General features: G+C 41.3%; 2 protein-coding genes across 2 annotated transcripts; one reads left to right on the top strand and one right to left on the bottom strand.

The window, feature by feature from the left end:
- Nucleotides 1-1,778: 1,778 nt before the first annotated feature.
- LOC136425857 (papilin-like) lies at nt 1,779-12,091 on the top strand. Its single transcript, XM_066414792.1, has 6 exons — nt 1,779-1,831; nt 2,185-2,278; nt 5,103-5,264; nt 9,108-9,285; nt 10,056-10,236; nt 11,900-12,091. The coding sequence occupies exons 2-6, from the start codon at nt 2,215-2,217 to the stop codon at nt 12,089-12,091; spliced, it is 777 nt and encodes a 258-aa protein (XP_066270889.1). The 5' UTR covers nt 1,779-1,831; nt 2,185-2,214.
- A 2,584-nt stretch (nt 12,092-14,675) lies between these two features.
- Nucleotides 14,676-21,665, bottom strand: LOC136425997 (aspartic and glutamic acid-rich protein-like). Its single transcript, XM_066414915.1, has 10 exons — nt 21,543-21,665; nt 19,346-19,477; nt 19,084-19,140; nt 18,463-18,807; nt 17,846-17,902; nt 17,140-17,523; nt 16,703-16,780; nt 16,153-16,254; nt 15,829-15,885; nt 14,676-15,114 (listed from the first exon to the last, which is right to left on the bottom strand). Exons 2-10 carry the CDS (start codon nt 19,446-19,448, stop codon nt 15,110-15,112), a joined length of 1,188 nt encoding a protein of 395 aa, XP_066271012.1. The 5' UTR covers nt 19,449-19,477; nt 21,543-21,665; the 3' UTR covers nt 14,676-15,109.
- Nucleotides 21,666-27,183: the final 5,518 nt, after the last annotated feature.

The raw sequence follows: 27,183 nt of genomic DNA on the forward strand, positions 1-27,183 counted from the left end.
CGTAGATGCAGAAATGCTCAGTGAACTTTCAGCGCGAACTTATAACCACCGTGAAACTTTTTGCCCACCTATGACTGTAACGCTACTATAGTTTCAAACGCGAACTTGAAACCACCGCAAACACTCCATTTTCTCTCTACCGCGAAATAAAACCACGCGAACTTAAATGCATTTACAGTATCATATCATTCTCAAGTAGATATTTGTAAGATTAAATGTTATACGCTGCCATGGGACAATATTGCTATGCGAGTACAATGTACACAAACCGCCCGTAACGAAACATTGGAATAATATACTAGTAATAACAGCGTATACTACATACTGTTAGTTTTAGAAGCCTAATGTGGGCGTAACCGGTTGAGTAGTTTTAGAAAATATATGTGTAGTCTAACACAAAGCTCAACACAACAACAATTCACTTTTTCCAGCTCATTCAAGGTCCTGTTCCAAGAATAGAATTAGTCAACACGCGACGATTTTTCGTTTTCACATCCATATTACTCTGACGTTCCTTCTCGAAGACTTTCACAGCGCGCCATTTGATAGTTGCTTAACGGAACACATGTGAAGTACTTGGAGAAACAAAATCAAGAGCCATATATAAAACTAAGACGTATTTCTAAGACATCCCCCAGAAGTGCCCAGGCTAACCTGGTGACAACATTTAATCTTACAAATATCTACTTGAGAATGATATGATACTGTAAATGCATTTAAGTTCGCGTGGTCTTATTTCGCGGTAGAGAGAAAATGGAGAGTTTGCGGTGGTTTCAAGTTCGCGTTTGGCCCAGAACCCAGGGGTGATGGGTTCGAATCCCCTGACATGCCACTGATGTTATGTAGTTGGGAAAGGCAATTTACACTTTACACGACTTTCCTTACTCCACCCAGGCGTAAAAATGGGAACCTGACTTCGGTTGGGGAGGTAAACGGTGGTGGAAGGAGAAAGTTGGGCTCCACCTTCCAATGCCGTGCCGTAGTAGACACAGTGGATAACAACCCACTGCCCCTATGGCCCTCAAAAAGGCTATGAGACTACCTTCACCCTTTCTTTTTTTCTACCTTTAGCTGCACTTCTCCCAAGGCGGTATGTGTATATGTTATACGAGTTTCTTTTTATTAGAATTGACACATTTAAACAACTGGGGCACAGGTGAACACAAATAATATGATCAATGATCTTGCTTTTGTTCAGTCATACTTCATAAGTTACTTCATTTCTATGTATATAAAACATGTTTAGATGCAAAAAGTTCAAACTTAGTGTCTGGAAACCGTGTTTTTCGTGGGCTATGTGGACTATCCCACCTTTGATGGTAGGGGGTATGTGTAAACTATGCTTTATTGTAGGATGTTTCGGATATATAATTCCAAACATTTTTAATACAATGAATAAAAACTGAGAGCATATGTATGATTATGTAAGTACATAAAAAAGCAAGGGGGAAATAGTACATCTCAGGAAAAAATGGAAAGGGTGTAAGATTTGATTTCGTTAAATGGAATCGCCTGCGTAAAATTAGCACATTTTATCGTTGGTTAACTAACAAGTCTGCCAACAAGAATGTTGATACCCGTAGGGCCAAACCACTTCAAGAACCTTCAAAAACAAGATGCCGATTAACGTCATAGGTGCCAACGTTGCCTTGGCGACAGGTTGTTAGCTTGTCCAGGTGTTATTTTTGTAGTAGGCGTCCCATAGATGACCCGGATAAACACTAGTGTATATATAGCGCGTGTTTTGGCGAGTTAATGTAGTATCGTTCGGAGTTTGGCGCAAACTTCACACAACACGAACTGGTCCCAAGGAAACTACAATCACACGAAGGTAAATTATTAGCCAATAGGATGGACAATATTGACTAGGTCGTACCAATCCTTCGTCCACGGGTATGACAAAAATAATATTCAATTTTTAGATTTAACAAAAGAATAAGTTCTAAATGCTTAAAAGCAATAACTACTCCATTTGTGTAATGTCACTACGAAATATGTTCAGCCATATCTGATTTTATTTTGTTTGTTTTTTCGTTGATGTTTAAGCTAGGGTGGTTGACTTGGTACAGTCCATACTATATCTATTTGAACACAGAACACTCAGATCAAACTCAGCCCTACCCAACTTGCGCAAGAAGTGTCCTACCTTCTTACTGTAACTACTTATCCTTTTTTTGGTCAAAGCGACAACGTTCAAGTGAACAGCTCAGAAAAATGAAGTCAGCCGTGGTCGTTTTCGTCGTCTGCAATTTGGCAGTGAGTTCTGCACTCCTTGAAGGTACGTTTTATTTAGTTTTGATAACTGTAGTTTTCTCTACTAAATTTTCACCACGTAACTAGACCCAAAGACAATTTCAAGTATTGTGAGTTACATGCATTGGGCTGGAACAGCATATCTTCTATCTAAGACAGGATTTACACTAACTTCTTATTTTTTGAAACCGTCGTACTGGACATCGTAGTCTACTTCTGTCGTAGCATCGTGAGTGTAAAGTGAAATGAAGTGAAGTCTACTACAGAAGTCTTCTACATCCTTCGAGGCTCTCTTATCACTCAGAAAAAAATCCGTATTCTACGAGAGAAGTAGACTACGATGTTTAATACGATGGTTTCAAGAAACAAGTGTAAAACGGTCAAAAACATATGATTTAGACAGACTCGACTCGCTAAGAGTAAGTACATCTGACCCAATAGTAGAAGCTGGGGTTACAAAAGCTGTTTCATTTTACCTTTGCTACTAGTATCACAGTCCCACGCAAAAATCAGACCTCAAAAAACACTTAAGACTCACTCAAAAGAAGCACCATTTTAGGGAGAACGTACGCGGGGTGATCAATAAGTTCTGAGCCACACCCAGAAATATGGTGCACAGCACAAATTTCGGGACACAATTATAAAGTATGAAGTGTTTTATCAATATCCGACAAAATCCATGTGTTCATTGCGTTCCAGTCGACGTCCTTTTGAAAATCAGTAGGTGTTTGTCGAGAAAAACAAGAGTGAACTATGAGCAGAGCTGTGTGGGTCGTGTTCCTCATGTTATAAAATCTACGAAGACATTGCCAAATGTTCTAGGAGGGTTCCCTTTGTTTTTAACTAGAAAGAAGTGGTTATCTGACTTTCAGCAGAGCAAGTTTGGTCTGGTCGCAGCTAAATTTTACATGGTTTTACCTTCTCTCTCACGTAACATTACTGGGTGTCGCCTGCGAAGTAATGATCACAATGATTCGAATTTTGATAAACATTGATAAACGCCTTTATGACTTGTTATTATACCCCAAAATCTAAGTTGTGCACCTTGTTTCTGGGTGAGGCCGAGAACTTATTGATCACCCCACATACTGTAGCTTCTCGAAAGAATCTAAAGGCCTTGTTCTTTTCGGTGGGCGTATACCGGTGTTTCGCTCAAACCTCGATTAGTTTCAAGTGCTTGTTTTACGGAGTAAACTTACTCCGAATGGCTTTCAATCCAACATACACATTGCATAACAGCCTGCAATGTAAGATGTGAATTTCTGTCAGCTGTTTTAAGAATTCTGCAACGTTGTCTGATTGTCATAAATTTCTTTCTCGCCATGCCGTTTAGAAAATAGGTGGAAAAGGGGAGAGAAGAATCGGTAAAGAAAAAGCCAGGGATTTGATCAGAGCTGTGTGGGTTGATGGTGCTCCGTACGCCATGAGGTCGCAAAAGATATTGTCTAAATATTTGGCGAGAACTAGCCTTGAAGTGTCTGAATGTGTTTAAATAGCTAGGGCAGAGAAAACTCTAAAGTTGACCCTCAGACCTCTGGTTGCAGCTTATAATTACCTCAATGAAAAGTAGATGTTATGTTTTAGTCAGCTTTTGTGTCTATCCGTCCGTCTGTCTGTCCGTCTGTCTGTCTGAGTCTGTCTGAGTCTGTCTGAGTCTGTCTGAGTCTGTCTGAGTCTGTCTGAGTCTGTCTGAGTCTGTCTGAGTCTGTCTGAGTCTGTCTGAGTCTGTCTGAGTCTGTCTGAGTCTGTCTGAGTCTGTCTGAGTCTGTCTGAGTCTGTCTGAGTCTGTCCGTCCGTCTGTCAGTCCGTCCGTCCGCCCGTCTGTCTGTTCTGTCCGTCTGTCTGTTCTGTCCGTCTGTCTGAGTCTGTCTGAGTCTGTCTGAGTCTGTCTGAGTCTGTCTGAGTCTGTCTGAGTCTGTCTGAGTCTGTCTGAGTCTGTCTGTCTGTCTGTCAGTCCGTCCGTCCGCCCGTCTGTCTGTTCTGTCCGTCTGTCTGTCTGAGTCTGTCTGAGTCTGTCTGTCTGTCAGTCCGTCCGTCCGCCCGTCTGTCTGTTCTGTCCGTCTGTCCGTCTGTCTGTCTGAGTCTGCCTGAGTCTGTCTGAGTCTGCCTGAGTCTGTCTGAGTCTGTCTGAGTCTGTCTGTCTGTCTGTCAGTCTGTCCGTCCGTCCGTCCGCCCGTCTGTCTGTTCTGTCCGTCTGTCTGTCTGAGTCTGTCTGAGTCTGTCTGTCTGTCAGTCCGTCCGTCCGCCCGTCTGTCTGTTCTGTCCGTCTGTCCGTCTGTCTGTCTGAGTCTGCCTGAGTCTGTCTGAGTCTGTCTGAGTCTGTCTGAGTCTGTCTGAGTCTGTCTGAGTCTGTCTGTCTGTCTGTCAGTCTGTCCGTCCGTCCGTCCGTCCGCCCGTCTGTCTGTTCTGTCTGTCTGTCCGTCCGTCTGTATGTCTGGCTGCCTGTCTGTCCGTCTGTCTGTCCGTCAGTCTGTTTGTCTGTCTGTCTGTCTGTCTGTCGGTCAACAAGATAACTCAAGAACGACTGGATGGATTGGTTTCATTGTATTGGCAAGTTGTGACAAAAATGCAAATTGTTAGATAATGGGCCCCCTGGTGTTTTTTTCTATGTACTGCAGGGAAACTTTTAGCTTTGTCATATCTTGCTCTGGACAAGCTGTGGTCACGATTTTAGCTTATATAGCTTTTCTTAGCCATAATTTTTCCTCTTATGAAAACGTTTATCAAACTAATATTCGAATGAACGTCGCTCATAAGAGAATGACGACATTGATTTTACATTTCATTGTTATTCCCGTTATCAATTCATAAAACTTTAGTTCATATATTCTCTTTTCCATTTTTTTTAGGGTTCTGTAGCCTGCCGAAGGAGTCCGGACCGTGCGAGAATTTCAAACAGGCGTTCTACTTCGACACTCAGAAACAGAAATGTGTTGGTTTTCCCTACGGCGGCTGCGGGGGGAACTCCAACAGATTCAACACCTGGGCGGAGTGCATGGAGAGATGCGGGAGTGAGTATTGTATTTAGAACAGCTTGTTTTTTGTCGTAGTGTTGACCAAAGTGTTGGATGAATATCTGGGAATGTATTAACGACAAATATTGGTACTTGAGATTAATCTCGACCTCTTAAATGTTCAAAAGATGTGTCACAGATTGCCGGATGTCACTGAAACTGTCTGTCGCCCCGGGTGCCTGCGAAGTCAGTGTGTTGGGCCGAAGGCTTAAGCCCCCCTCTCGTCGCTACGTCCTACGTCCTAAACTGGATTTGTGTTACACTTGACTTAATAATGAAAATATCATTCAAAATGTACAAGTATGACCAAAAAGACAACAAAACACACATAGCTTGCCTTTTTTGTCGATGAAATTCGTTGAGTGCTTTGTCAATTCGATCGGGCGCAGCGACGCCGCCAGCGTGCCGCGGGTCCAGTGAGAGGGGGTTTAAGGGTGCTTATACCGGCTACATAGAGTACGGACACACTGAATTTCCAGACAAAGCTAAGAAGACTTGATCCAATGATTTGAAACGTGTCACACTTTGAGATTTACAGATCATTACGGCAAAGCTGTGACAAATTGACAACTTGGAAAACACTGCACTCGTTCAGAGTTCAATTTGGTCAATAGTCTTCTGTCTCATACGTAAAGGCTTGTCACGCCTGAGAGACGACCTTGGCCTCCCTACCTTCTCCAGAACCATTTTTGTGAGTTAGTCTCGAGCAAAGTCGTCCGTTGTCGGGTAATTGGTCGGTGAGGTTGCATAAGTCGTCTGCGCCAGTAGACTATAAACTAGTATAAATTAGACAATAATATTAAAGTAGAGAAAGTCATATTCAGATTGGATGCAATCTAAGAGGGCCGGGCGAAATGGATCTATAGAATGGATTCCAGGCTACTCCCAACGTTAACCCAGTGCTCACCTTGTTTGGGGAGTGGTCTGGAGCAAAATCTTGGAAATTATCTTGAATATATGACAGGGGCTTAACCGACCATTTCAAACGCTGCAATCCTAAAGTCGCAAACGAATCAAATGTTACGGGAAAGTCCCAAAGAACTAGAACTTTTGGTTTTGCGTCAAGTCGATTCCAGATTCTCTCTTTTCTTTTCTCTATCTTTCTTTTCTTTAAAACTGTCAATGCATTGGAATTTATTCGCAGGTCATCGTAAGAAACTTGATGACGCAGTTCCCATAGAAAGAGAGATAATGGATTGGGAAGATCTTTAAAATATATTTTCTCATTTTTACTCGGTGTTACCAAAAATATCTTAATTTATCATTTGCAAAAACTAGAGTAATACTAAAAGGAGATTTCGTCTACCTTGGGCAACATATCTAGATCTGATCCAACACAGTAAATATTAGCCTAAAGGACCTGTCATACTTGTGCGTATATTCAAGTGCGTATGAGTTGCGCATGAACATTTTTGGGATTATGTAAAGTTTGCGGGAAAATGTTGTTTTCTACTTTGCCCACCGTTGTGCATCCTAGATATCGAACCAAAGAAACGACTTCTTCAGCTGAAAACTTAACCTAAAACAAAACCTTGCTAATACGCAACTCATCTTGCGGACTTGCATATACGCACATATGATATAACTATGACAGGGCCCTAAAAGCAGATGGCTAGTCTTCTCTTATATGCCCATTCGACTGGGACGGCGTTCTCACCGCGCGCTCTCTGCGACCTCAAATTAACAGAGCGCTCAACGAATTTAATGGATTATAAAATGAATCGTTTCACGCTTTGTGTGTTTTGTTGTCTTTTCAGCCATACTTTTACATTTTGCATGATATTTCAATGATGAAATCCTGGATGAGACAAATTCGATTTAGGTCGCAGCGAGAGCGCAATTAAGCGCTGTCTAATGCAATGGGGACCTTAGTTGTGTGCGTTCAACTTTACCGCTATAGCGCTAACCAAAAAAAAACCCCTTTAACCCCAAAACCAGTTCCCCTTCAGCCCGAAATACTTTTGTCGATAGGCGTTAACTCAAAACCTGTGGTCACTGCGTACAGATAAATGCTCTGGTATAGCCAGCAAATAATTAGCTCGCCAGTGGCATAGTAATGATGTGATGACTTATCATTATGTACAGCTTACGACACTGTTCCAACCATAGCGACAAATCCCACAATCGCGCATTCTAATTCAAAATTCAACCACAATACGTCAACTAGGAATGTATTGATAAGCTAAGGTCCCACGTTCAAGACCTTTATATAGAACATCCGCAAAATTAGCAGATTAGTAGGAATATGTAGACGTTAAACATTTGCTGTTTGTGTCTACAAAATTGCCTTGCATCCGCCGCTTTTTACCACATAGGGTGTCAATTAAGATCGCTTTTATTTCTTTATGTCAACAGTAGTGAACTGTTTTACGCACAACGTTTAGAACAGCCTTCTCGACATATACTTCGCTCAGCGCGTTTAAAGATTTAAACAGTGATATCTTACAATTGTGTACACTGTGCAATGTATACAAACCTATACAGTTCAATCTCAAATACCGCTACATGAATATACATTTACGTCAGACAGTTGTGAACATAGCCACCAGGTTGTATGCTATAGTATGCACTTGAAGTGCACTGTGTATTTGCAGGACACGGAGCGATAGTAAAGCTGTACACCAATTCGTAAACCGATTTCAAGCAATTATCTACCTCAAGCATGCCCCGCGGTACGTTGACGACATCTCTGCGACTGATTTGACACAGCGTCCAACCTCGAATGAATTTCATTTTTATAAAAAAAACGAATCATTGTACGATTTTTATGTTTTGCTGTCTTTTTAGCCATGCATATTTGTGTGTTTTGTATGATATTCCAATTATAAAGTCAAGGGTAGCAAATGCAATTTAGGACGCAGCGACGCCGCCAACGTGCCGCAGCGTCAGTGAGATATCCGATTAAGGAATTAATAGCAAACATAAGACTTGCTGGATCCGCTCTGTTTATCATTATAGGAACATGAATTGACTTATTAAGAGGTCTTAGTGTGTTTATAATCATATTGTTGAGATCATACGCATCTATAGATTGAAATACATGTACTTGAAAAGTCTTGAATATTCAGGATATATTCAGGAAAATATCAGGAACATACATATTCATTTATTTAATTGCACAAATTGTGAAACTCTTTGGGCTCTGTATCTGTCTTGCGTTAACTTTCATATTTCCATCGTGTACCCTCAGACCGCCACATGAGAAAAAACGATGTTATCAAGGCCTTCTCAAGAATGTCTTGAACACAAAGAATATCTTGAACAAAAAATGTGCATACCTCTAGGATTGCTGATGCTGAATTAGTAGATCTCTTAAAAGTATTGTTTTGTATTTTGTTTAACTTTTAAATGCCAATATGGCAGTTCTGTGATACATGGCGGAATCATACGATTTGGCGTTAAGAAGTATAATAAAACATTGATGCTTTTGTATAGCATTCATCTGCAAAGTTCACACGTTTTGACCCTGTTCTCATTGACATATAAAGTACACATAACTGTATATACGAATATATCACTTTATTAGAAAATGTTGTTGGAATGTTTCGTTTGATTGAACGAATTAGTGTAACCATTCATTGACCGATCACAAAACATTTCTTCATTGACCAATCACAACATTTCTTCATTGACCAATCAGAACATTTCTTCATTGACCAATCGTAACATTTCTTCCCACAGTGCCTGCCCGGGAGTTGTCTGAGGCGACTGATACGCATGCGCACACGGGTCACGTGTGTCATGTAGTGTGTTATCCATCCACTGATCAATCATAGAATTACTTCATTGACCAATCACAACATTTTTTTTATTGACCAATCATAACATTTCTTCCCACAGTGCCTGCCCGAGAGTTGGCTGAGGCGACTGATACGCATGCGCACACAGGTCACGTGTGTCACGAGGTATTCTGTATGGAGGAATGCCCGGGGAATCTGTACGCCTCTGATGAGGACGGCTGTCAGACCTGCGGCTGCGCATGCCCACAACTCAAGTGTCTGCCATGTCCCAATCAAATGTAGGTTCTCCTTGGCTTATTGTTTCTCGTTTACATCAGGAGTGTGTGCTATGTTGCATTTTTACGTAGAAAAGCCCTAGCATTGACCTGTACATCTTTTGCTATAAGTTAAATTTGAGAATCAATGTCGTTATGTATATGTTAGGGTAGAAATTGCCGACAGGATTATCCCTGTAGCCCAACTGGTAGAAGCCTCACAGTGGAGTTCCTGGTTTCAAGGTTTGGTAACTTGATGACCCTAGCTCTAATCCTGGGTAGGTCACCCTGGTTGGAGCTGTATTCGTCTTTCGGAAAGGCCGTATACGTACGGACATTGGGAACTGTGCGAACATTGGGATTTACCAAAGGTCGCTTTTAATAGACTTAGCAGACATTTACTACCGTTGGTGAATACAATTCTTTGCGTAGTGTATAAAATGGGGGTCCCTGGATCGTGGAGGTGCCTCGAATAGGTTTAAAAAGGCACTACAGCAGCCTCATTTACTCAGATGGGGGTCTACTGGCTGTAGTTCAGATGAATATAAATACTTTATTAGAACAAATTACAAAATGGGAAGGGAAAATTCCATTTCATTCCTCTTTTTTCGACTTAATAAACAGAAAATGGAGTGTTACATTTCCTCAAAATCAAGCCATCTTGAATCGGTATACAATTTTTGAAGAAACTCACGCCCACAAAATTACAACTTATCAGGGCAATCGCCCCGTTTAAAGTCGGAATTATTCAGCCGTCTTGTCTGGATTTCATAGGCGAATTCCTTTGCCTACAGGTACATGAAGGACCAGTACGAGTGCGACACCTGTCAGTGCGAGTGCAGCGAGTTGAACTGTAATGACGCCTGTCCCGGCGGCATGTATGCCAAGGACGAGTTCGGTTGTGACATCTGCCAATGCCTGACGCCCTGTCCCCTGAGGGAGTGTCCTAAATGCCCAGCTGGGCATACCAGAGAGGTAAATAGAAGTTCATTAGATTGTAACAAACTTTTTTGTCTGTTTGTTTGTTTGTTTATTTGTTGCGTGTTTGTATTGCATACCCGGTAAACCGCCTTAAGGCGTAACACACCAGGTTTGTACTGGAGTACAAGCTACATATTCGGACAGATGTATATGATCCACTCACACGGGGAAGGATCCCTACTCTTTAAGAGTGTGTTCGAGTGTGTTGGGTTTTTTTTACGTGTGTCTCTCCTCTAACACGGGACCTCCATTTAAGGTCCAATCCGAGGGACGTCCCTAACCGAAGCTAGGTACTAGTTCTCATTTTCACCTGAGTGAAGTGGGGAAAGGCGTGTAAGGTGCCAAGGGCACAACGTCAACGGGACAAATCAGGGAACCCCGGATTCGAACCCGGTACCTCTGGGTTCTGGGGCCAAATACCCTGCTACTACGCCACCGCGACGCTTTGTTTGAAAGTTCATCTGTGTTGGAAGAAATAGTTCTAAAACAAGTTTTAACTGAATTTTTTCAAACACAAAAATTGGACTTACCCAAATTTTCGACTGTACGACACCAGTCTTTGTCAAGGAATAAGCAATCCAGCGCTGGCGTTGTACAGTCGAAATTTTGGGTAAGTCCAATTTTTGTGTTGGAAATTGCAGTTAAAACTTGTTTCAGAATGTATCTAACTTTGTTTCAATCCAAAAGCCGATTTTCAGAAAAAAAAATGTTTCTCTTTGATCCATCGTAAAACTGGAAGAAATGTCACCGCCCCTGAGGCGTCACGAAGAAGGTTGTTCGTTCACTTCAGACAATAGCATTATCACAATGTCCTCCAGAAAATCATACAGTAGAAAGGACAGAGACTGTGCTCACTTTAATCGTTTTAACCCTATGACCCAAAACTATTTCACATTGCATCACTTGACATTTTGAGGACACAAACTACGGTTCAGTGAACAAGACTCATTGAGAGCCACTGAAATGTTTTGGGTTAAACTACTAGTAACTGTATTGTTATGATAGATGTTTGTTCACATATGATCGATGAATTGAAAAGTTTTGAGTTGTACACATCAGAGAAGCAATCAGTTTGGCGAATAGGTTATCTCGTGTATACAAAGTTTCTCGCCGTGGTGGAGGTTAATGACCGCCATGTGGTGGTACTGTCGGGCCGGTGTAGGGCCAAATCCTTGAGCTTCCAAATACGTAAGAGGTCAGCTACTACACCTGAGCACGACACTTTTGAGGGGATACCAGTATACGTGAGAGAAGCGCAAAACATTCGTGGGACGTGGTAATTTCTAAGCATATATAAGTCTAACCCTAACCATAACTCTAACCATAACCATAACACTAACTCTAGCCCAAAACCCTTCCCTAATCCTAACACTAGCTCTAATATCAACCCTACTCCTACCTGTAAATCTTGCCCTGCTCCCATCGATCCAGCTCTAAATCCACACAGGAGCTCCTCTCACGTATACTGGAATACCCCCCTCCCCCCATAAAAAGTGTCGTGCTCAGGTGCAATAGCAGACCTCTCACGTATTTGGCAGCTCAAGGATTTGGCTCTACACCCGTTCGGCCGTTATGACCGCGATTTAGTCTGGCTAGCAAACTGGTCACTCCCGACAAGATTTCGTATAAATATGTTTCCTTTTTTTTCTGTCCGTAGATCCTGAAGGACGGAGAGGGCTGTGAGTACTGCACGACGAACTGCCTGCCTGTGCTGGACTGCCCCGCCCTGACCTGCATCTCCCCGTGCGAGGAGGGGGAGCGGAGCATCGACGCCTCGGGCTGCCCGACATGCGACTGTGTGGTCGTCATGCACGGAGCGGCAAACGTACAGGAGCATTACGTCGGATAGATGTGCTCCGAATGAAAAAAAAAATGATGTTCTTCTGACACAACCATAAGAAAATTTGAATGTAAGGCGTTTCGGTAACTCCTCGGCTATGTTTCTTGGGACATGAATGCGATTGGTTACAGCTCTGTGTTCTGACATACAGCCGGGCCTTCTATTTTATGGTCAGACCTTTCAAAAGCATGAATGAAACGGCACAATGTGTAGCAACAGAAAATATTGTCACACAAATATTTCACAATTAATAAATTAAACGAGCCACTTTCTAAGTCAGCGACTATTTCTAACTTTTCTATATTATTATAGATCCGATTTGTCGTTTTGTTTATTGTGTAGAGAATGAATACATTGACTACTGTAACGTAATGCTGAAATCAACCTTTGGCCCGAAACATGTCGGTGATGGCCAATTTGTCGGCCGATGGACATTAGCGGAAGAAGAAGAAAAAAGTAGCCGGCAAAATTGTCTACAGATTTGAAATGCTGAACATGTAAAGATGTTGAAGAAATTTTCAAGTCTGTAAATTTTCTTCCAAAGTTTAAACGACGATTTTATGTAAACATCAAATCTTTATTGGTATTTTTACATGTTTAATAAGATTTAAGTGTTTTTCAGCTTTTAGTGGATATTTCTCTTCATCTTTGCGCTTTGCATGCATACGTGTCAATCTCAGTTTTTGTTATAGAACATTGTCACTCTACCCCATATGCTACCCGTACATCTTTTGTAAGCTATCGTTGAGTATTGATATACATGATGCAAAACTAATTTTCACAACTAATTGCGTGCACTGTAAGTAGTGAACCAAGCGGTTTTAATGTCTTTGAGCGTGGGTACTTAATAAACTAAAGAAACAAGGGCAGCTATTCACAATCTGACGTTGCATTCATCAATGGCAAATGCTTTACCCCTTGGGTTAACTATCTGCGAAAAGCCTCTGTCGGACATTTCCTAAAATGGCTTGTCGACCTTCTCCAGACAATGGTTGGGAGTCAGTCGTGAGATGGTCCTCTGTGGTCGGGAGTTGGTCTGAGAGATTGTCTAATTGTTTATCAAAGTCGTATGTGTCAGCTGAATAAAATTTAAGAAATTAAAGTCAGGAAAATCGTATTCGAACCGTTAGTATAGGATGTATTCCATGCTACTCCCAACCAAGCGGCGACCTTGGTTGGGAATTGGTCTTGCTCCGGGAGTGAAGTCGTGGGAAGGTCGTGAGTCTGTTACAGGGTTTTTTTACGAACAGACCTTGGTTGCAATGATAGCTGTCGGTGTTAATGCATAAACACATGACGTAACTCACATAAACACATGACGTAACTCACATAAACACACGACGCAGCTCACATAAACACATGGCGTGTGTTTATCACCACAAACACGCTATACAGTTATTCTTAGCAACTTTTCCAGGGGACGAATTCATCTTCAGTCTTTGGCAAACACTTAGCGACGGTCTATGTATCTTCTTTACATACGATAGCTAAATTTTACAACACGCCAATTAGCAAGTACAAAACAAGGGTTTTAGTTTCTGCAGATGAAACTGAATGAGATTTTGATTAGAGTGAAGAATTGTCAATAACAACTGAGTCAATAACAATAATCGCTTAGAGAAACATGTTTACATTGTCGACGATTCCGGACAACACAAGGTGATTTAAGTCTCATTAAATGCATGTTTTGCATTTTGTTAAACCCAGAAAACATTTGATTTTCATAGGCTGGTGAGGTCACTATTTTGGTAATAGTGTTTGTACCAAACAATGCAATCACACAAACAAGCGTCTGTAGGACACAATCCTCCGTAAATCAATTAGGGTGTTTGCGGTGTGGGCTAAGGTGTTTGATACCCTCTTTACCAGAAATAACAATTCCTTTAAAACATATTTCCAAATATGTCCAGGTAGTTGTTTATCATAACACTAGCACCACGACCAATCGATCGCATTGAAACTCAGATTTGAATCAGGCATGACCCGACAAATCGCTTTCTAAGTTGCGTTAAGGACTAAATCTGACAAAACAAACTCGCCAGTGAGATGCTGGAAGGTGTCAGCTTTCAAAAGATGTTTTCAGATTGACAATTTTGGCACTTTGGAAGTGATTGAACCTATCCGCGATTTAACGTTTAAAGAAAAGTAGTAGAAACTATTTTTTTGTAAAAGTTAAATTGCGGATACGTACATTCCATCACTTAGCTTCCAAAGTGCCAAAATTGTCAATCTGAAAACATCATTCGAAAGCTGACACCTTCCAGCATCTCACTGGCTTGTTTTGTCAGATGTAGTCGTTAACGCAACTTAGAAAGCGATTTGTCGGGTCATGCCTGATTCGAATCTGAGTTTCAATGCGATCGATTGGTCGGGGTAAAGTCGTAGCGTAACATCTGCTTGGAGAGAAGCTGATTGGCCCCGGATTGTATAACACAGGCTGCCCGTTAGACTATCAATTGAATGATGTCATTTTCGATCATCTGACAAATTGAATGCTATCAGCAGATTACAGGACTGTGAATAAATCGTTTGGTCCTTTGGTCATCTAAACAACAAACAAACAAACAAACAAAAACAACACAAGACATCATAATTCGACCACTTTTCACCCATTTATTTTCAAAGGTAGTAAAAAGTCAATCATGTCTTACGTCCCAAATGACATCGCCATTCCATTTCCCCTATCAATCTTTAATCTCAGTCAAATATGATATAACCTTAATGGGCAAAATAGATAAATACGAAATACGTTGTTTGTTATATTATCACCAAAGAAACAGGTGCACTAGCAGCAGTGGCATGAGATGTTCAGCCGATTCGTAGTTTTGCATAGCTTAGTTCTTTTTTATCAATTATAAATTATGGCTTATCCCCGAATAACACCTAAAGAATCATCATTAGTTTGAGTTTCAAGAATTTAAAGAAAAAACGATAACATTGTCGATTAGCAATGTTGCGGGATGTCGGTATTTCAAAGATCGGTATCAGCTGGCGACCATAGATTGGATTTTCGTCTTCACTGATGCCCTAATCTGGAAGAGAAAGAAGAAGAAGAAATAAGTCCGTGTTTTTAAAGTTCGACAGAAATCTTGACACATTCACAATAAACACGAGAAGATCATGATAGAAAGTTAATGGCAAATTCCTGTCCGTAGCCGTGTAGGCCAATTGCAAGTACATTTACATGTAACACGGAGTGGACGGATAGACAATGATGAACAATATAACATATGACTACTTTAGTCTTAGCTACTGACACTAAGTCTAACTAATTGGGTTCGGCTTCTTTTTCCGAGACAGTGGAAGACAGCTGATCTCACTTTTTCTGTTATTATCAAAAATGTTCAATGTAGGATTTTGACGACAAACCTGAAAATATTCATGATAACGAAACCGACGTGTCACTGACAGTAATAGACCCATGGTTACACATTTGCATATTCATTTCATATTTCCTGTGGTTACAAACATCAAAAATCGCACCAAGGAACTCCATGGAAAATGGAGGTTAAGTTTTTAGCAACGTATGTGTGTGTATGTGCGCGCGTGTGTGTGTGTGTGTGTGTGTGTCTGTGTGTGTCTGTGTGTGTGCGCGTGTTGGTGAACAAGATAACTAAAAAACGGCTAATATAATGTTTTTAGATTTGATGTGATGACAGTCTACGAAAACTGAAAATGATTAGATTCCAAGATTGAAAGATAATAACTCATTTAACGTGATTTTAGTCAAGTTATGATCATGGTACCTGAGAAATCGTTCGCCGGCATTTCTGCGTATTCTCCGGCAACCCACTCGGCATTGCCTAGAATTAGACAGAAACATCGCGGTTTAGTTTAGTTTCATGGCAGGACAACAAGCAAACAAATATTCACACATCACACATTGATATCGAATATCCCTCCGCTTTCTCAGCATCCCTCTGTGGAAGAAGTAGGTCCCTGTGTATCATCTGCAGGCTTGCTGATTGAAAAAAGATTGACTAAGAAAGACCTGGTAGAACTAAGTTTTTTAGTAATTTTTCTCTAGTAGTAGCAGGTTTGGATATGATCGGAGTCAGTGTTTGTCTCACCTTGGACCTGCTCCTCCTCCGGAGCTTGGACAGGTTCCTCCAGGAAACGCCCAACCTGCTCCAGAGTATCCTCCACCTCAGTGTTATCTACTTCCTCATCATCTAAAATTAGAAAAAGAAACGTTACAGTTAACTTCACGGTTATTTGCAGGCTGTTTATTTTGTTTAGTGCTACATCATTTGAACACTGAAAGAAATAGTTGCATCATATCTAACGATGTTGTTTGAAGAAAAGTTGGATTTCGGTAGATATTTGTATACTCTATTCATCCGTTTTATAAAACAGTTGTAAAACGAACAGAATCACAAAAGTTTGATTTCTATAAAAAGGTAAACTCGGGCGAACAGCAGATCCACAGAGCCCTAGAGAGTGGAAGCTTCTGCTAACACGGACTACTTCCCAACCTTCCCGGTAGTGTTAGCCTTGGTGCCATCCGATTACATCCGGGGCTCCTACGTTCACTACCCTAGATAGATGGTAGCGAGAGTAGGAGCCCCGGTAGTAATCGGATGGCACCCAGGCTACCATAGTGCGCCACTCCCTACTTACCCATGGTCTCGCGCAGTTGCTGCTCCAAGTTAGACAGCTGGGCGGCCAAGGCGGCCAGTCCATCGGTCTCCTCGTTTTCTGGACGTAAAACAATTACCATCATTAGAAGTCAGTTATTCAAAAAACTATAGTAATACACTATTGAAAAAGGTTTTTTGAACATAAGAGATGGTTTTGATGTATGGTTGGATATTGATACTATGATTCTGTGATGACCACAACTTTTTTGAATATTTTATCTAAACTTTTTATTGAATGAAAGACGTATACTCTTCCACCATAGAAATACAAGAGTCGTTTACTAACGGTTAACAGTTTTCCTCAATTGAGGTGAAGCATGATGCTTTGAATCTTCTATGAAAGGTTATTACCTTTTAGAATTTCTTGTAAGATTCTAGGGAGAAGAATGAAAATACGAAATTCTCCAACTTTCTTACCCAGTTCTTCTGGCGCATCTGGGTCTTGTTCGGCCATCTCCCTCGCGTCTTCGATCTGAGCGTCTTGAGCCTCCAGGTCAACCAACTGTAGATCCTGCTCCAACCCAACTTCCTCCCCATCAGCGGTCTCATCCATCTCTGCTTCCTCCTCTTCTGCCATCTCCCTCGCCTCCTCATCAACGTTCTCGTCCAACCCCATCGCTGCCAACTCCTCATCCTCCTCATTGGCCATCTCATCCTCATCCATAGCTCTCGCCTCCTCCTCTTGCTCCTCTGGCGCGTCTAAATCCTCCTCCTCCGCCATACCCCTCATCTCCTTCAGCGTCTGCAGTTGGTTCACCAGTTGAGAAAGCCGTGCGTTGATACTGGCCATCGCTTCATTACCTAAGAGCAAAATAATGGAGTTGTTAGAATCCATAGAAAGCGTCCTTTTCTAGGTCGATGAAATTTCTCGGAAATGTGAAAGCTAAAAAGTCCACCTGTGTTAGAAGAATGTCCCTCTGAGACAAGTTTTAACTTAGACGGGGGACGCCACGGACTAACGAGTTGTTAGTCTCGACAAAAACCGTCCTTTTTCTCGGAAATATGAATGGTGACATCATGAAGTTGCAAGAAACTTATTATTCTAATATATACTACTACTGGTAGACAAGTGTAACCTCATTGTGTGGAACAAACGAAAGAATAAAAACAAAAGTGTTCTTACCCTCCGCGGGCTCCTGAAGTTGGTCCTGTAGCTCTCTCAGTGCCAGCTGGGCATCATCTGTGGAGCAAAAAAATTATACAAAAAAAAAAAAATTATAAAACAGCCATCATCTGAACGTCCAAAAAGTGTAGCCAGACCCCTCTAGGTCCTTCTTGGTCGATATAAATCGGATTTTGGTTAAATCCACCGGGATCTGGTCAACTCCAAATCATTCAAACTGGTTAGAGTACGATAGGTGGTTTGAGCGGGATTAGATTTGAGTCCGGTTTAGGTAGTTTACATTGACAAAATCTATATATATGTAAGGTTTAAATTCATTCGGATAATTTGATTTTAAGTCTTATTCAACCAATTTAAAAGGAGCCTACGGTACTCTATTTGTACATACAATGTATGTTAACATTGGGTCCAAGGTTGGGTGATGATAAGTGATTTTGGAAATGCTTTTTTGGAGGGTTACTTCTCAATGAATAACAAAAAAGTAATAATAATGTTTCGTTGGGTCTATTAACATTCATAATCTAGCTTAAAAAATCGAAAAGAATGTAAGATTTGGCGAAGAAAGTGAATAACAGCTCATAGCTGCGATACAAACAGTAGTAGGAAATACTACGTACCGAGTTGTTCCTCTACGTCGTCGTCGTCGACATCTTCTTCCTCCTCTTCCATCTCTCTTTCTTCTTGCATCTCTCTATCTTCCAGTGCATCTTCGTCTAGATCTTCTTCTTCTTCCATCTCCCTCTCTTCTTCCATTTCTCTCGCTTCCAATTCGTCTTCGTCTAGATCTTCTTCTTCCTCCATCTCCCTTTCTTCCTCCATTTCTCTCGCTTCCAGTTCGTCTTCGTCTAGATCTTCTTCTTCCTCCATCTCCCTTTCTTCCTCCATTTCTCTTGCTTCCATTTCGTCTTCGTCGAAGTCTTCGTCGACGTCATCCTCTTCCTCCAGGCCCCTCTCGTCCTGATCTGTATTCATAAAAGTAGAAGGGAAAGTTACTAGCCAATCACGTTGCCGTATGCGGTCAAGAAGCAACGTGATTGGTTGGTAACATCCCCTTCGATAATAGGACGGAGGATTTCTGATTGGCTAGCGGTTGGTGGCCAGTGCTAACGCAGTGAGAACGATGGAACGCATGTCGATACGCCAGGGCCATCTTTTATATATATGCAAGCAGTAGATTTTCAGACGGCGAAAGAAAATTCTTTAAAAAGAATTTCATAATAAAACGCAAGGGTACTAACCTCCCAAGACACTATCCATCTTTTCCAGGAGGAACTGCAACCGTTCACTCAGGTTATCTGTTTTGGGGTAAAAAAATATAAAAAAATTGAATAGTTAAATAAAGCAGAATATTTGGGCACCAGTTATGTTAAAAATTTATATGTACAATCGATACGTTTTTGAAAGAAAATGAGTAAGAAAAAAAATCAAACAATAAATTAATCAATCAATCAATCAATCAATCGATCAATCAATCAATCAATCAATGAAGGTGCCACATACCTTCCCCCGTCTCTCGCTTGACTCGCCTGATCACCCCGGCGTACGAGGTGTCAATCAAAGTTGCCATGGCAACAAGGGCCAGCAGACGAACACACCACTTCATGATTTGCTCTTACAGGTGTCTATTTGGTCCTGAAAAATTAAACGGAAAACTTTCAATTAGATTAGCCTCTACCAGGCCCTCCTACGGGCGTATGGATAATTGAATTCAGCAGAAAAAGGAATAATTAGCCAGTAGAGTCAGTCCAGGGTGAACATCACATTTCGTTCGCGTAACGAAGCCTTCCAATGAAACCCTGGCAAATATTCTCCCTATAGCCGGCGTAGTATAATAAGATACAGTTCGACCGAAAAGAAAGGCAAACTAGTATAATCGATTTAGTTTCTTTCTCCACAGGGGTACGTTTGTGAGAATTGTTGTCTGCGATGCTGTCAATCATATGAATAAATTATCGTATCAGATCTCTCTTCTGCTCACTTAAAGATATAACTCACGCCCTTCGGGCGACGAATGCCCCATATTTGAAAGGTTGTTTGGATGCGGTTTAACAAAAGCCTTCCTTCATGCATATTCATTAGGTAGATAGACCGGTTCGTCCTCAACCCAGATACACATTTTAAAGACGCAGTCTTGCGTGCAAAGAGCCATTGTTGTCGTTTGACTGATTTTTTTATGGCTGCCTGATCTTTATATGACTGTGATAATATTGTTCAAGGGAATCTTACGTAGTATTGTCAAAGAAAGATCCTAATATTGACTTGGAACATCGGAAATTTTGAACGGGAAATTCTATATTTTTAATGAAGAAATTTCTATTTTTCTACTTAGGGTTATTCAATTATTAGACACCACCATTTATGGTTCTCGATTTACGGCAGGGATATAAATGTGGGTAATGTTTCTCGTAAACGTTAAAGACATGTATCAGGCAATCGTAGCTTTTGCTTATCATATATAAATTGTGCTGTATTTTTTTTTACATTTGTTAAGCTATAGGATTTAGCTTGAATAAGTTTGAGGGTTTAAAAAGAAATATGGCGTTAAAGTTTTCGAAGTGCGTTATTGCGATCAGAAGTGCGCACTGATTGGAAAAACTGAAAAATAGCATCTTGTACAATCTTTCGTAACTGCGATTGGTTGGTAAAACTTCCAATGGCAGAAGACTTTTTGTTTCGCGCTAGAAAACGCCTAACAGATGATTAATGACATATTCGCACAGACAACTTTTTTCTAGACGGTTCCATGCCATACATTTTCCCCACCCGGAGATTTCTCCCTTTCTGTAAAAGTTTCCCCCTCTTGTGCGTCTCATAGAAAATGCACCAAACTTTGTATTTGTCTCGTTATAAGCTTTTACATGAGCAGTATTTAGTGAAAAGCTCACGATGAACTATTTTCAAGAAAAATACACTTAGAAAGATGTCAGGGAAAATCTAGATACCAGACAACTCAGCTAATTAACGATTCGAGGCTACCATCGGGGCCAGCCATGATTTTTCCGTCTTTATTCCAATATTAAACCATCCCCCAAACCCCGGTATGCCATCGTTGTGGGCTGGCGATACGTTAAGGGAAAGGCTAGATTTAATCGGCGGGTTAGAACGTAAATGGGCCGGGTACGGCGGCTGTTGGCAGGGACCTAGCCTGGGGGGTTGACACCTAGGATAGTAGTTTCTTCGGAGAGAGGCGCTTCGCGAAAGCATCCAGTAGTTGTTTGGGACATTTTGCTTGAAAACATGGATTCCTTTCTTCACCACAAATGTTCTTACTTAATAAATTATGAGCTGGCTCCTATATTTGGTCCAGGAAACAAAAGGGCATGGGGAGACCACGTATGTAGGGTCAGAGATACAAGAACGTGTCCACCCAAGTCTGTATGCTTGCAAGATTCAACTTGTTTAAGGAAATTTCTTTTCTTCTGTTTGGAATTCAGAGGTTTGACAACTCGACACACTGTTTCTATGTTACGTTTAAGATTTACAGAGTTACTTACTATTCTACGCAATTGTCAGCAAATTCACAAAAAAGCACGCACAGCTTTGTATACTTAAACAATGTTAACACAACAAAAACAGCACAAGAAATGTTCATTAACACGATCGTCACAGTAGTGAAGCGATAACTTTCTCAGTAGTTCTACACTGTGTATATTTTTGAGTACAAAAGTACGTAAACCTAGAGCAAGAAAAGACGTACCTGTTTCGGAAAAATTCCCAGAGTCGAATGAAGACAACCACAAGACACAAGAAAATGACACAGTTTCAGACGTCCAATGGGGGAGCGTTTTGCGACTTCCATATATGGTCATCTGAAGTACCCGTATGTGCTGACGTCAAGAGGGACTGTGCATTTCTGTTTGTTGGGAGAGAAGAAAACCAACAATTTATCTTCTCAAGTTAATTCATATAGATCTTTTATAATTTAGACTTTACGGCGATATGAATTGTCAGTGAATATGTTTTGGGTACAGTTTTGAGTTGATAGAGTTTTTATTTTTTTGCACTATTTAATACCTATTGGTGTGTTGAATGGTTTGCCCCGTAATTTTGTAGCGCGGTGCAGCGAAGCATTGCGTCAAAAGTTACTAAACTGGTATGACAAGTTCTTTCGGATCAAACCGGCGCAAACAGGGGGCGTTGTCAGATCACCCCTAAGATAAACTTTTTTTAAACAAGTTAACCTCTTAAAGAAATACTTTTATATACGAGGTACTAATTTTTTTCTTTGAGTTTTTTTAAACCTTGGGTATCAAAGATACCATACTTTGCGAGTGCGTGTTTTGCGCTAACTTGGTAAGCAGATTGTGTACCGAGTCTAAGCGCAAGACCCCTCGGGCGACAATGAGACATGTGTCGCCAACACAAGCCAAGCTGCTCGCTCGAGGGGGCTGGCAGCGAGAGATTGTCTCACACAGGACATTGTCTAACACAGGATATTACACAACTACCACGGTAGAAAACGGATAAGTTCAGTTTGCACACATTGACTTAATATTTTCTTCGCCAAATTCCCCGACCCTATCAAATATCAAAGAAAATTTCTGTTTAAACGAAACAATTGACCTAACTATATTTCGTGTACATGTCAACTAGAAACTTGCTTTAAAGTTGGTAACTTGTAGTTAATTTATACAAATAACTTTATGTGCCTTTTTTGTAAAAATTTGAACAAGAAAAACACAAAGTCAGAAGTCTTTGAATTTCTGAACGTTCGAAAGGTAAAGTCTTCCGCATTCTGAGTGTTTAGAAGTTAAAGCCATTGGCAGCGGCTCCTAGCAGATATAACATGTACTGCAGCGGCTTTCGGAAATTGAGTTAGATGAGCCTCAACTTCTCAAAGAATATGATATAACATTAGTTTTGACTTCCAAAACATGTTGATAGCTTCCACCATGGCTTCCAAGGGGGTTATGGATAGGAGAATTTGCATAGAACGAAGTGAAAAATTGGCCAGGAGGGTCAGTCCACGGTAAGCGTAAACTTGAAAACTTCCAAGGCAAATGAACCCCTATTCATTATATATATGGTGGCCTAACTCACTTGCCAAATTATTATCCCAAATTGGCCGACTTCTTTTATTTTTCACTCTGGTGGAGTTAAATCTAATCAATTCCAGGCGTCATCAAGATCTACCCACCTACCAAATATCAAGACAATCCACCCAGGCCTTCTCCAGTTATTCTGCTTCTTTACATACATACACACTGCACGAAATGGCCACGTATCCTGACGGATCCGACGTATCCGGAATCGGGCCTCATGGCGTTTCCGAGCGAATCCGGAAAAATCCCAGTTCACTGCTCGGATACTGAAGTGCCCGCAGATCCGACCAATTCCGACGCCGTATTCTTCTGGATTCGTGATGCGCCTCGGATACCCGAAGATATTTGCGCGGATCCCTCGTTTTTTGATATTTGGAATGTTCGGATTGTTTGTATGTCGGTAGTTGCTTCGGATCCTGACGAATAAATACACACGGCACGGCATGATCTCATTTCCTGACGAATCCAGCAGATCCGGAATTGCGCATCATAGCAGATACGGAACGTTTCCGATTGGATCCGATGCACCTCAGATCAGACAATTCCGGCGCCGTATACATCTGGATCCTTCATACGTTTCGGGTACAGATACGGAACGTTTCCGAGCAAATTCAGACAATTACCAGGTACACCTCAGATCCGGCAATTCCGACGCCGTATACGTCTGGATCCGTGATGCGCGTCGGATACCTGAGGATATTTGCGCGGATCCTTCGTTTCTAGATATTTGTCAATATGGCAGAGATGTTCGGATTGTTTGTCGGTAGTTGCTTCGGATCCTGACCAACAAATACACACTGCACGGCACGCGGCATGATCTCAGATCCTGACGAATCCAGCAGATCCGGAATTGCGCATCATAGCAGATACGGAACGTTTCCGATTGGATCCGATGCACCTCAGATCCGACAATTCCCGCGCCGTATGCGTCTGGATCCTTCATATGTTTCGGGTACAGATACGGAACGTTTCCGAGCAAATTCGGACAAATACCAGGAACACCTCAGATCCAGCAATTCTGATGCCGTATACGTCTGGATACGTTTCGGGTACAGATAAAATATCTACTCGGATCTTTCATTTTTTTAATGTATTTGCCAATATGTTAGAAGTTCAGATTTGCCAATATGTTAGAAGTCATGAGCTGTCTCGGATCCTGACGTGTACGGAACACGGATTCGTGTCGGATATCCAAATTACCCACAAGACACTTCTGGGCGCGACAAACGTTAACGGTTTTCTTTCGGTTAACAGCACAGACGAGAACGGCGTTTCATCACCTTCTGTGCTTAACATGGCATCGCCAGAGTCTACCATGGTCGACCAGTGATTTTTGAGTGACTTGAGAGTCGAAGGGAATTCGGTGTAAACTCAAACGCACGGAATTGCGACGTTGTCTTCTTCGTGCATGCAATATTCGTCGCCCCCCTCCCCCCTTGTAAAGTTGGTAGGGAGTCGATTCATCATTTAGAGGGACTGCCCTTTGGTAAGTACAAATTGAAAAATTCCCGTTTCTAACTAGTTTTGACGTCAGTTATCCTCCTATTGTGGCTTGACATATCATCGCATTCGCATGACCATAAGAATTCTCCAGCCGACCTGCCCTTTTACGGCGTTAGGATCTAGGAAATTTAAAATTTCAATTTGTTCATTCTTGCCAATGGTCATCAGACATGTGTGTCTGGTTAACGTTTCAGATACAAAATAGCAAGCAGTGGAGGGAAAGATAATTAAAGATATGGAAGGGAAGAAAATGTCATAAGTATTTGTCCCACAAAGATCCCACAGTTTGTGGATAGTGAACTAGAACTTATAAGGAGGCAGTAGTGTGCCTCAGTGATTATTTCATTCAGTTATAGCTGTGCATGTTTGATCAATATCATATTCAAGTTATAGATGTAAGTTTTACGTAGTCAATTCAACGATGCCCAGATTCATTTTTTTTACACATGCGAGTATGTGATATGTTTAATATTTGTCATTGTTTCCATTTATATATATATATCCAGTACAGCATCGGCAGATACTTCCTTCACAAATGCAGCACATATTGTGAGGACCTTGGCTGGGAACAAAGCAATCAACTGTCAGATGCTCAGCTGCTGAGTACCTCAGGCTCCTTTGGTAAGTCCATCATCGGTACACTTCAATGTTAGCTGAGAGAGGCATGATGGATATCCATTGTCCCGTGTTTTTTGTAGCTGCTGTGATGAAACGAAGCCCATGTCAAAATCATGTGACATGTTCCTTAAATACGTGAATTGATATTTATTCATCATTTGGTTTTATCATATAGGAACTGGTTCATCACAAGATGGACTCCAAGCTGAGTCCAACATGCAGATACAGAAGAAATCAGCCTTGCCTGTCCCTTACCAAGAGTGCATGGAAGAAGTGAACTCAGATGTAGTCAGAGAATGGGGAGAGGACGATTATACACATGCAGTTCCACGGCATATGCTACTTACGTTTAAAATGTGGCGTGTCATCATGGGAGTTCTTCAGACAGTATAATTTTACTTTCTATTTTCAACCTCTGTATTTGAAACAATTGTATCTGATGGCTTTTAGACGAAGAGCTGGCCACAAATAAGGCTTTTATTACTTTAGTGGAATATTTAGAACATGTAGATGATTTTGGTCCAAGGGCACTATACAGTAGTAAATATTACCACAATGTTGTGATGGTGTTAATTGTAATACATTTCATAATTTTTCAGAACATTGTGCTTGCACAACCCCAATTTACCGACATTAACCTGCATATGCAGTGGTGCTTTGAGTATGTGGATGTCCCTCAGCCTGTCTCAAATGAAATGGATCATTTAGCCACATAGTACTTCCGTATTGTATTGTATTTGATAGTTTTTGAACTTAGAAATACATTATGTTGAGATATGAAATGATACATATGTTACATACAGGCTTTCCCAAACTTCCTGTCATTCAAAATGATGTTTTGGGTATAGTTAAATTAGGAATGGAAGCACTTAGTCGGATCCGTTACGGATTCGTTGTTTTGTCCACCTGTATCCGTCAGTATTCACCATTTTCTTCAAAATACAGAAAAATCCCTGTACGCATCCGTCAGGATCTGTGGCATTTCCGTACAGTGTACGGCTCCGTATTCGTCGAAAATCCCTTACTTTCGGATTCTTCAGGAAATATTCCATATACCGGTGCGGAAATAGTCGGATACGTTACACGAATCCGTATGTATCCGTCAGTATCCGCCAAAAATACAGAAAAATTCCTGTTCGTATCCGTCAGGATCGGTGGCATTTCCGTACAGTGTACGGCTCCGTATTCGTCGAAAATCCCTTACTTTCGGATTCTTCAGGAAATATTCCATATACCGGTGCGGAAATAGTCGGATACGTTACACGAATCCGCATGTATCCGTCAGTATCCGCCAAAAATACAGAAAAAATTCCTGTTCGTATCCGTCAGGATCGGTGGCATTTCCGTACAGTGTACGGCTCCGTATTCGTCGAAAATCCCTTACTTTCGGATTCTTCAGGAAATATTCCATATACCGGTGCGGAAATAGTCGGATACCTTACACGAATCCGCATGTATCCGTCAGTATCCGTCAGTATCCGACAAAAATACAGAAAAATCCCGGTACGTATACGCCGGGAAACGAGGCCATTTCGTGCAGTGTACATACACACACACACACACACACACACACACACACACACACACACACACACACACACACACACACACACACACACACACACACACACACAAACACACACACACACACAAACGCTACCCTCTGCATAACCTTCTCGGCGAAGGTAAATATATTGCATAACGTTAGACTACTTTTACAATGACAGAAATTACCAAAACGTTCTGATACGAACAATATACCAGATTTCACTTTGTTATGAATGTGTAATCATATATATTGATAGATTTATTAGAGCAAACAAACCTTGAAGCTGACTTATTAGTTTTGACAAAATAAATGACACCTTTTTGGCGACTGATGGGGACCTATTGGCAATTAATGGTTCTAAATAGGGAGCCAATATTGGCAACTAGTTGGCAACTAGTTGACAACTATTTCGCGTCCAGTCACCACAAAAAATCGCCACCACAGGAGACGAAAACCGCGTGGCAACTACTTGGCAACTGCGCGCAACTAGTTGGCGTCTGTCATTTGCAACTAGTTGCCAACTAGTCGCCAAGTAGTTGCATCTCAGTGAGAGGGCCTGTTGTGCTCTGTGGTCTATGGATGCTTACTATAGACACCAGATTCAGGAAGGATTGAGACTGTAGATG

This window comes from Branchiostoma lanceolatum, chromosome 19 (assembly GCF_035083965.1).
Source record: "Branchiostoma lanceolatum isolate klBraLanc5 chromosome 19, klBraLanc5.hap2, whole genome shotgun sequence".
Lineage (NCBI taxonomy): Eukaryota > Metazoa > Chordata > Leptocardii > Amphioxiformes > Branchiostomatidae > Branchiostoma > Branchiostoma lanceolatum.